Below are 11,760 nucleotides of genomic sequence, written 5' to 3' on the forward strand. Positions count from 1 at the left end.
TGGTCTTAACACAGTTCGCAACGAGCCAGGCAGCCCAAACTGCTGCATATACCCTGACTCTGCTTTCAAGAGAAGTGACACAATTTCCCTAGTTAAAAGAAATTCATGTTAGCAGGCAATATTAACTAAATATGCAGGTTTAAAAATATATACTTGTGTATTGATTTTAAGAAAGGCATAGATGTTTATGGTTAGGTACACATTGGTGCAATGACAGTGCTTTTTTCATGAATGCACTTGTTAAACCATCACCCGTTTGGCGAAGTAGGCTGTGATTCGATGATAAATTAACAGGCACCGCATCGATTCTATGCAACGCAGGACAAGCTAGATAAACTAGTAATATCATCAACCTTGTGTAGTTAACTAGTGATTATGTTAAGATTGATTGTTTTTTATAAGATAAGTTTAATGCTAGCTAGCAACTTACCTTGGCTCCTTGCTGCACTCGCGTAACAGGTAGTCAGCCTGCCACGCAGTCTCCTCGTGGAGTGCAATGTAATCGGCCATAATCAGTGTCCAAAAATGCCAATTACCGATTGTTATGAAAACTTGAACTCGGCCCTAATTAATCGGCCATTCCGATTAATCAGCCGACCTCTACAAGAGATTGTGAGTTCAAATCAGGACATGTATAATTGAATATGCACAATGTAATCATGAATGTCAACGTCTGTCAAATATGTAAGTAGGCTACAATTTTTTATATGTCAAAAGCACATTGTGTAACTAGTTCCACAACCTTGTTTAGTGAAGATGCCCAAATAATAATTTCTAGTTGAATGAACATGAGACAAGTTGAGCAAACACATAATTTAAATTACACTGAATTTTTGCATACATTTGTTTTTAAGTTGGAGCTAATTTTGGGCCAACTATATATGTTAGATTCAGCTAACACTTTTTTTCTTTTGATTTGAAAAGTTGAGTAAACTTTTAAAGGCTGGGGAACCAGCTACTTAACTTTTTTTTAGGTGCATAGGCAATAGGTTTGTTCCTTCAGTTTAGTTTAAGTACAGTACTAAAGCCTTTCCTTATCAATCTACCTTCATAATTGTTAGAATGTTCTGTCTCATTCTCTTCGTTCTTTTACATTTCCAGGCCACAATAGGAATAGATTTTTTGTCTAAAACCATGTACCTCGAAGACAGAACAGTAAGTTTTACTTTCTCCTCTTTAAATTCCATTGAGTGGTAACATGCAGATGTTTTCATAATATACTGATTATTAGAGGAATTAGTTAATTTTTAAGTGAGTCTGTTAGTCATGACTGTGGCATTATGTGATTTTACTGAATAATGTTAGATTTCATTATGTTGATTTTGAAAATGTCTCCCTTCAATCCAGTTTCATTGAAATTTAAAAAATGTACCCATTCAACTGGCACGCACGCACACACCCCCACCCAATCACACAGGTCCCTGAGTCCTTGCCACTGGTGGTTTCTGGGACTTTGGTGATCCTGGGTATCCTGTGACCTGATTCTGTCTGCTCTAACAGTGTCTTATCCTGGCCCAGGTTCACACACACGCGCGCGCACACACACCAGACAGCGCACACACTAGCACCTTTAAAGGAGCCGGCCTGGGATTGGCGCTTACCTTGCATCTTCCTTCCTGCTAGCTTTCTTCTCCAGACAAACTCATTATTTTCTTCCCTTTATCCCATCTGCTCATATTCTCTTCATTCTCATGTTGAAATTAAACATCAAGTTTGAACGAGGGAAGAACGTTTCAGAAATGAGGCCTAGTACCCATGATTCCCCTGGCCCTCACCACTCCTCCTATGGTCACACACTCCCTGCATGCAGCCCTCTCTTTCTCGCTCTCTCTCTTTCTCGCTCTCTCTCTTTCTCGCTCTCTCTCTTTCTCGCTCTCTCTCTTTCTCGCTCTCGCTCTTTCTCGCTCTCGCTCTTTCTCGCTCTCGCTCTTTCTCGCTCTCGCTCTTTCTCGCTCTCTCTCGCTCTTTCTCTCTCTCGCTCTCTCTCGCTCTTTCTCGCTCTTTCTCGCGCTCTCTCTCATGAGTTGATTCAGTTTTATTTCCTTACTCTTTATGGTTTCTTACCTCATGTTTTCCTTTGTTTCTGCACTCGTTTTCTCTCATTTTCTTTTCATCCTTTCTTTTTCCTTTTCTTTTCTTTCTCCTCCCATCCGCAACAGATCAGGTTGCAGTTGTGGGATACGGCTGGGCAGGAGCGTTTCCGTAGCCTCATCCCCAGTTACATCAGAGACTCTGCCGCAGCTGTTGTAGTATACGACATCACAAGTAGGTACTCGCCTCCGCGCCCCGCCCACTCGACGTGCGTGCGTGCCCCTCCCCACCCCTCCTCAAACCTCGTCCTGTTCTCCCCTCTCTTACCACCATCTCTTCCTCTCCGCCATCTCTCCCCTTCTCCTTCTCTCCCTGTGTTGTGGTGCTAACGTGCTGCTCAGGTGAGACTGCAGCTTTGGGACACAGCCGGCCAGGAGCGCTTCCGGAGTCTGATCCCTAGCTACATACGAGATTCTACCGTGGCTGTGGTAGTCTATGACATCACAAGTGAGTGCGGCCCCTATTGATGGAAAAGTGATGGAACGATGCTGACCAAAACAAAAAGATGTCCTCATTTTTCACCGCTGGCTCAAGTCCCTCTTCTTTTTTCTGTTTTCCCATCCTCCTCTTTATCCTTCCAGATATCTTTCCTCCTTTTTGTCCCCGTTTCTTGTTTGTAGATGTTTTCCTCCCACTCTTCTTTTTGTATGCGAGTCCACTTGGACAAGTTCTTTTATTTTTTTAATGTTAGCTTTTTGCATTTTTTGTTGTCTGTGAAAGCTTCTCTGTTTCTGTAATAAATAGAAAAAGATTAGGCTAATCTGTTTATTGATACTAGGAGCGCAAAGCATTCGGTAGCATACTACATGCAACCCAATTAGGCTACAATATCAGTCGGTGAAATCTGTAATACTAAAGAACCGTTGACTTAATCCGTAGTCTAGTGGTTTCTTAGATTTGTGGTCATGAATACATGGATGGCAGATTTATCATCTTGTTTTCCCCAACAGAGCAACCTATCATTTCTTTTCTATCCTTCCTTTTTATCTTGATTTCTCTGTGCTATCTTTCTTAATGTCTGTTTTTTTCCCCCCATTATGGCCACCAATTACTTGCTAGTTCTGTTGTCACACACGTACCAAAGAATGAAGTGTCTTATTGGTTTCATTCAAATAATTGGTATTGGTAGCTTTGATGTTGCTTCAGAGGCCTATTTTGCCCATTATGAAATTAATATATTGCAGCCTTTCAATGTAATGTTCAGAGATGTCTCCTTTTTCACGTCTCTTCTACCATGTGTGTTTGAGGACCGTTAGAGGCAGATACTGTATAAGGAGACAGGGCGCTGCAGCAGGGCTATTTAACTAGATGAGGAAGTCTGTCACTTATGAAAAACAGACACCACATCTAGCTGGACAGACGAGAGGATAGACAGACAGGAAGGCAGAATACAAGGATATGGCTAAATAATAAGAGAACCCTAGATGGATAGGAAATGGGAGATGGATTTACTTAGTTTAATGATATGTTCTTATTTGTTGTCACTGTCTCTATTTGCACTGTCTTTCTGTCCTTCTGCTCATTACCATAATTCAGTACTTGTCACAACTTGGAGATTAACATTGAACTCCCCCTCCCTCCATCCCTCTTGTATCAGACGTCAACTCTTTCCAGCAAACCACAAAATGGATTGATGATGTCAGAACGGAGAGAGGAAGTGATGTCATCATCATGTTGGTGGGAAACAAGACTGACCTTGCAGACAAAAGGTGTGACATAATAACTAAAGGGTGATGTCAGTAAGCCTGTAGAAGTCTTCAGTTCTCATCAGACCAGGTCCTGGAGGGCTCTCCATTAGAGCATACTAATGAATCAACTGATTGTTACTGTAGAATGATTAAGACTGGCGCCACGGTGAGTTCCTGATTGAGACCTTTAGGCCCTCCTGTGTTAAGCGAGAGAAACACTGCCCTCTAGGGACAGCTAAGCAGGGACTTATTAACCTCGTCACTTGGTACAGGCTCTCTAGAGACAGATCTGGCTGGGGTTGAACAGTCCACACACAGAGACAGCCTTTGGAGCTCAGCATGGCCTAGAATTAGTTTCATTATTCAGAGATTTAACAGATCATAGCGTGTCCCTTGAGTGATGTCTTATCCATTTGTGTGTTCAAACAATTGTGATAACGAAACAGACCTTTTTATTTTAACACGTGGTTTGTCACTATAACCCTCAATGCTTTTATGCCTTTAAACAACTTCTTTGTACTATTCCCATTTCTTTTTGTGATTGATTGATGCTGTGTTCTCGAATGATTGGCACGCTTTAGATTCTCTGAACTGACTGTAAGCTGCTGTTCTGCATGTTTAACCCTCTTATCTACCACAGGCAAGTTGCTATTGAAGAGGGTGAGAGGAAGGCCAAAGAGCTAAATGTAATGTTTATTGAGACTAGTGCTAAAGCAGGATACAACGTCAAGCAGGTGAGTGTGTGTGTGTGTGTGTGTGTGTGGCAGAGTCGTTCTCTCCGTCCATGCTGCCACTGCTGCTGCCTCGGCTCACCCTTGAAAAGGTCACTCATCACAGTCAGAGGTTTAGGGTCAATTGTTACAATAATGAAGAGACTTTAATTAGAATCATATGTGGTGTATTGAACCTGGAGCTAAGCTGGTGCTCTGAGGTGTTTTAGAGTCTGGCTGTGTGGGCACGTTTAGACAGAGCAGAGGCTGCTGCAGCGGTAGCAGGAGGAAACACGGCATGTTCATCCTTCACTTCATGATCTTCACATTGTCTTTTCCTTTTGTTTTCTTGTTAATGTGTGTGTGTGTCTGTTGTCGTGGGACATTGCAGACAGATAACCACAGAGGAAGGGGAACAGAGAGCCAAAGAGCTGAATGTTCTGTTTATTGAAACAAGTGCAAAGACGGGCTACAATGTCAAACAGGTAGAGCACAGCATGCGTGTGTGCAGTGCTCACATTCTCTTAACGCTGGCTTGCTTTATACTAAATGGGGTCCTTGGATTATTTTCAGAACTCTTGCCCATCCATCCCATGTTGGCCATAATAACTAAAGACCAGAATGTTCCCCCGCTGGTCCCCCGGGCACCCTGGGACAGACCATCCACTTTGGCCTCCGGTCTGGTCTGGTGGATGGGATATACAGTACTGTGCAAAAGTTTTAGGCAGGTGTGAAAAAATGCTGTAAATTTAGGAATGTTTTCAAAAATAGACATGTTAATAGATTATATTTATCATTTAACTAAATGCAAAATGAAGGAACAGAAGAAAAATCTAAATCAAATCCATATTTGGTGTGTAGCAGAAGGCAGTTTGTTTGTCAAAGGGCAGTACACGAATGAGTGTCTGCAGGCAACAGTGAAGCATGGTGGCGGTTCCTTTTGGGCCTGCATTTCTGCAAATGGAGTTGGGGATTTGGTCAGAATTAATGGTCTCCTCAATGCTGAGAAGTACCGGCAGATACTTATCCATCATGCAATACCCTCAGGGAGGCATCTGATTGGCCCCAAATTTATTCTGCAGCATGACACCGAACCCAAACATAGTTCTTAAATGACTTTTGCTGTATTTTCAGCGTAAAGAAGAACAAGGAGTCCTGGAATTGATGGTATGGCCCCCACAGAGCCCTGATCTCAGCATCGTCGAATCTGTCTGGGATTCAGGGATGCAAACTAGTCACCTTTCGGCGAAATTCGCCGTTTTGAATCCAAAGTAGGTGGCCTACGTGATTCGTGTAGATTCGATGAGAAAGGTTTGGGGGGGTGGGGAGGTTGGATCACTGCTGGCTGTAAGCGAACGAGTGAGGCGCAATACTGGCTGTATCCAAGGCTCAGCCAATCATTTACATAACAGAATGCAGCGAAGCACGCGACTGAAGAAAGAAGAGACAACCAACTTACTAGTTACAGCATCAGCACGCGCTCTGGAATGTCAGCTTGCCAGTTACAGCAGCGCGTCCCCTGAAAGATAATGAAGAGGTAACATTAGGTGAGAAGTCACGGAGACGGGTGAGAAGGTGATGAAGCATACTTCATTTTAATTTATTTTTTATTTCACCTTTATTTAACCAGGTAGGCAAGTTGAGAACAAGTTCTCATTTGCAACTGTGACCTGGCCAAGATAAAGCATAGCAATTCGACACAAATAACAACACAGAGTTACACATGGAATAAACAAAACATAGTCAATAATACAGTAGAAAAATAAGTCTATATACAATGTGAGCAAATGAGGTGAGATAATGGACGTAAAGGCAAAAACAGGCCATGGTTGCGAGGTAAATACAATATAGCAAGTAAAACACTGGAATGGTAGATTTGCAGTGGAAGAATGTGCAAAGTAGAAATAGAAATGAGGTGCAAAGGAGCAAAATAAATACAGTAGGGAAAGAGGTAGTTTGGGCTAAATTATAGATGGGCTATGTACGGGTGCAGTAATCTGTGAGATGCTCTGACAGCTGGTGCTTAAAGCTAGTGAGGGAGATAAGTGTTTCCAGCTTCAGAGATTTTTGCAGTTCGTTCCAGTCATTGGCAGCAGAGAACTGGAAGGAAAGACGACCAAAGGAGGAATTGGCTTTTGGGGTGACCAGTGAGATATACCTGCTGGAGCGCAAGCTATGAGTGGGTGCTGCTATGGTGACCAGTGAGCTGAGATAAGGCGGGGCTTTACCTAGCAGAGACTTGTAGATAACCTGTAGCCAGTGGGTTTGGCGACGAGTATGAAGCGAGGGCCAGCCAACGAGAGCATACAGGTCGCAATGGTGGGTAGTGTATGGGCCTTTGGTGACAAAACGGATGGCACTGTGATGGACTGAATCCAGTTTGTTGAGTAGAGTGTTGGCGGCTATTTTATAGATGACATCACCGAAGTCGAGGATCAGTAGGATGGTCAGTTTTACGAGGGTATGTTTGGTAGCATGAGTGAAGGATGCTTTGTTGCGATATAGGAAGCCGATTCTAGATTTAATTTTGGAGTGGAGATGCTTAATGTGAGTCTGGAATGAGAGTTTACAGTCTAACCAGACACCTAGGTATTTGTAGTTGTCCACGTATTCTAAGTCAGAGCTGTCCAGAGTAGTGATGCTGGACGGGCGAGCAGATGCGGGCAGTGATCGGTTGAATAGCATGCATTTAGTTTTACTTGCATTTAAGAGCAGTTGGAGGCCAAGGAAGGAGAGTTGTATGGCATTGAAGCTCGTCTGGAGGTTAGTTAACACAGTGTCCAAAGAGGGGCCAGAAGTATACAGAATGGTGTCGTCTGCGTAGAGGTGTATCAGAGAATCACCAGCAACATCATTGATGTATACAGAGAAGAGTCGGCCCGAGGATTGAACCCTGTGGCACCCCCATAGAGACTGCAAGAGGTCCGGACAACAGGCCCTCCGATTTGACACACTGAACTCTGAGAAGTAGTTGGTGAACCAGGCGAGGCAGTCATTTGAGAAACCAAGGCTGTTGAGTCTGCCGATAAGAATGTGGTGATTGACAGAGTCGAAAGCCTTGGCCAGGTCAATGAATATGGCTGCGCAGTAATGACTCTTATCGATGGCGGTTATAATATCGTTTAGGACCTTGAGCGTGGCTGAGGTGCACCCATGACCAGCTCTGAAACCAGATTGCATAGCGGAGAAGGTACGGTGGGATTCGAAATGGTCGGTAATCTGTTTGTTAACTTGGCTTTCGACCTTATACGTTTTAACTCTGTGAAAGTTATTTTTGCACACGTAGCCTTGTGCACGTAATCAATGTCTATAGTGGCCACTATAATAGAGCAAAAATGAATGCCTGTTTGTTTCATTCTACTTCTAATTTAAGATATTTTTTTCCCCAAGTGCAATATTTGTGTGTGGTCACAAGCGTTCTATTATAAAGGCTGTCATGGCTAACTGCAATATTAGTGTGTTTTTTCTCAAGACTTGAGTGTCAAGTCTAGGCAACAAATAAGATTGGATTGCTTTCTTTACATTTTTTTGCTGTGAATTAGGTTCACATTAACCACTTTTTATTTTACACGCAGAGACTGATCATATACATCATATTCTTTTGTTTAATTAGTTAAAACCGGCATTTCCCCCTGGTAGGGATTTTTGCATGTTTCAGTGCAACAAAAAAAAGTGTCACCTTTTTGGGCCCTCAGCAGTTTTCAACCCTGGGGATTACATGAAGAGAGAGAAGCACCTGAGGCTGCCTAAATCCACAGAAGAACTGTGGTTAGTTCTCCAAGATGTTTGGGCCAACCTACCTGCTGAGTTCCTTCAGAAGCTGTCTGCAAGTGTACTTAGCAGAGTTGATGCTGTTTAAAGCAAAGGGTGGTCACCCCAAATATTGATTTGATGTAGATTTTTCTTCTGTTCACTCACACACACACGCATTTTGTTAATTGATAAATATAATATATTAACATGTCTATTTTTGAAAACATTCTTACTTTACAGCATTTTTTCACACCTGCGTAAAACTTTTGCACAGTACTGTACATCTTTTTAAAAACTTTTAATTCTCACTCCAGGTTTGATTTGAAGTGATTTCTCCGAACCGTATCAAAGGATTCTATTTAATGCATCAGATCTGCATGAACTTAAACTCCCTTCCAGCAGGTATGGGATGGAATTTAACTCTGAGGAGGAAATGTATATGATTACTGCCTTCCAACTTAATCCAATTTACATTTATTTAATTCAATGCCTCTATTGACTAGTTGTGATGGTCATGGAATTTTGGATGACTAATTGTTCAGCCAAATGACAGCGGTCATCATAACTGCTTGAATAGCAAGAAAACGAAACATTTTCTCCTCTCCTCCACTCCTGACTGCATGTGCTGCTGCTGCAAGCTAGGTTGAAGATAATTTGTCCTAACCTTTGTTGTCATTCCATGTGGAAGCTTTTTAGAAAATATACTAGCATAGCTGGTCCCATTGTGGGGTATTAGAATCCTCTTGTCTTTTTTCATCTTCACCTAGGCTTCCCTTGAGGGGGGTGTTGCCTAGGCAACCTCAGACTTTACAACATCTTGTTTGTTTCAGCAGGAGCCACGTTGTAGAGTCCATGTTACAGCAGAAACGGACTCAACCAGGCAAATGCCCAACCACCCCGTTTTCAGTCAGCTGTTCATTCCACAAATAATAAATACATTTTTTACAGTTAATGTATTTTCATGTCAGTCTTCATTCATGACCGTCGGTTCCATGGTTATATGGTACTTGTGCCAGCCCTACCAATGACGACGTACTAAGAAGAACGAGAGCACACAGAGCTGCAGGCCTGGTGTCAAGGCAGGAAGGTTAGAGTGTTCTGACTCTGACAAACGAGGTCTGTTCTCTCTCCTGCAGCTGTTCCGACGCGTGGCCGCTGCCCTCCCTGGCATGGAGAGCACACAGGACAAGAGCAGAGAAGACAGTATCCTTACTCTACACAGAAATGTGTGTGTGTGACTGACTATGCATGTTTTTCAGTGGCAATAGTAGAAACAGATTGTATTCAAACATTTACAGCCACCTATTGGGTAGCTTGTAAACCTATTAAAACATATTGAGAAGATGGGAAGTGTTTGAAAAGACTTCATGTGTTCCTGTCTGAGCTCTTTGAGTTGGTCCTTAACCCCTCCTCCCCCAGTGATTGACATAAAGCTGGAGAAGCCCCCAGAACAGCCCATCAGCGAAGGAGGCTGCTCCTGCTAACTCAACTCTTTATCACTCGTTCGCTCTCTCTCCTGTGCTTTGTTCTTGATCCTTCTCACCCTGGCTTATTCACTACCCCTATGTCTCTATATACGGTACCTTTTCTCTCTGCTTGACTGCTCTCCCTCTGTCTGAACCCCTTGAATCCTGACTCCTTCTCCCCAGCCTGAAAGAGAAGAACACTACCTGTCCATCATCCTTGTTGTCGTGGTAACCTGCTCTCTCACTGAGATGACCTTAAGCTTAACAAGCACAGTATGGATGTGAAGGCTATTTTATTTCAGTTTATCTTTCACTCTACTTTGGCAAAATCCCCCCAAAAATCAAGCACTGTATCCTATTTTTCTGTTGTACCGAAATGTTTGGTTGCACAGTTGTCAATTGATGGCAGCCTGTGAGGGACCTAGACCCATAGATACTGAGTGGAATGTTTCTGCCATAAGTGGGTCCTGAACGGATTATTACAGTTTAGCAGCCCCCAATCAATATCACTCATTGGGTGAAAGTTGAGCATAACAACCTCCCTTTCTAATGCCAGTCCCACCACAGAGCAGCCATACAGTGTCACTTCACAGATACATGGCATGACGACACTACGTAGGGAAACCACAAGAACTCACACACATAGTCCCACCACAATGACGTGACATTATACAACACAAGGGCAGTCTCACTACCACTACACGACCGTCCTTAATTTGTCCCTAACTTGTCCTCACAAATGAAGAAAAGCGATCTTCACCTTGGCTGCCATTTTCTATTATCTTTTGGTTAGGTCTTTACTTTTTTCTAAAGAGTACAATTATTATCATAGATGAAAATATATTGCTTTGGAGAACAGTAGTGTTTTACGAAAAGACTTTTGTATATTGAAATAAGTATCAAATTCAACACAAACCCAACTTCATAATATATGCAGACATGCCTTTTAAGTGTTAATTGTAGAGGGCTTCCATGGTTTAGGGTTTTCCTAGCTTTGTTAGGTTTGTTATAATATTGACACTTTAGAGTAATTTTTTTTCTTTGCTTGTTTTTTTGTTTGGTTTTGATCTTTTGTTAATGATAATTATTTTACATGTTCATTTAATAATGACTTGTAATATTTATTTCTAATAGATCATGTTTCTTCATTTGTATTACTGTTAATACTATTATTGTTGGGATGATCCCTAAACGGCTAATAGAGTATTTTGTCAACCACCTGATTTTCAAACATGTCCCCCAGCTCTTCTGGTGACATCACTACCCCTCTACTCCACCCCAAAATGCAAATTTAACTGAAGAAAAAACAGTGCAATGTTTGTGTGTATTTTTCTGGAGGAAAGTCCACTTTTTTTGGTAGTCTCTTAGTTCGTAACCTTTTTTCTTTGAAATGGTTTTAACTGGATGTTAGAGGTAAACTAACTGCTTTACGCCGCCACGTGTCTGTGCAATGAAGCGCATAATTTGCACTGCTAGAATTCATCAGTGTCTTATCAACATCCCTAAGAAAGGTCTGCATTTAGTAACTGAAATGTTGTTTTTGATGGTTGAATAATAAATTGATAGACAAGGCAATCTGGAAAGAGGGAGTTGTCTGGTTATTTCCTGTGAACTAGTGGTGTCATGTTAGTGTGGAAAATATTTTATTTCAATATTTTAAGTCTAAATAATTTCCCCACAACATATTTGGGTCAATAGGGGCAATGTTTAAGCAGTCTGACACATGGACAGAACTAGCTGTCGTCCTCAGACCGAGGGAGTGTTTTGTATGGCACTGTAGATTTCAGACAAGGTGAAGGACAGAGTATTGACCTTCTGTCAGGTATGGTTAGATGTCAAGGCAGGCTCCATCCTGTTTCAAGGGGAAGTTACTGGGTAAAGTCAGAATGTATACTCTAATCTTGCCTGTCTGCACTCCTCATCAACACTGCATCCACTTTCTGACAACCTCAATGTCCTACCAGTAAGCTACAAGCCCACCATTTGTCAGCTCTCATATCAGTTAGTGATTACAGCCTCCCAGCTATCACAGTGAATTTGACTAGGCATTTT

General features: G+C 42.2%; 1 protein-coding gene across 6 annotated transcripts in view; it reads left to right on the forward strand.

The window, feature by feature from the left end:
* The window catches only part of rab6a (RAB6A, member RAS oncogene family), a 30,618-nt gene extending 19,325 nt beyond the window's left edge, over positions 1–11,293 (forward strand). For 3 of the 6 annotated variants that reach the window (XM_038989985.1, XM_038989980.1, XM_038989984.1), the window contains 6 exons: positions 1,102–1,155; positions 2,160–2,265; positions 3,689–3,800; positions 4,420–4,513; positions 9,379–9,445; positions 9,662–11,291. In XM_038989985.1, the coding sequence (XP_038845913.1) occupies positions 1,102–1,155; positions 2,160–2,265; positions 3,689–3,800; positions 4,420–4,513; positions 9,379–9,445; positions 9,662–9,726 (498 nt within the window). In that variant the 3' untranslated portion in view covers positions 9,727–11,291. Of the gene's footprint in view, positions 1–1,101; positions 1,156–2,159; positions 2,266–2,432; positions 2,539–3,688; positions 3,801–4,419; positions 4,514–4,880; positions 4,975–9,378; positions 9,446–9,661 lie in introns of all 6 variants that reach the window. The other 3 variants (XR_005476626.1, XM_038989983.1, XM_038989981.1) reach the window with 3 other exon arrangements.
* The last annotated feature ends 467 nt before the right edge of the window (positions 11,294–11,760 follow it).

Source organism: Salvelinus namaycush, chromosome 3 (genome assembly GCF_016432855.1).
Source record: "Salvelinus namaycush isolate Seneca chromosome 3, SaNama_1.0, whole genome shotgun sequence".
Classification (NCBI taxonomy): Eukaryota; Metazoa; Chordata; class Actinopteri; order Salmoniformes; family Salmonidae; genus Salvelinus; species Salvelinus namaycush.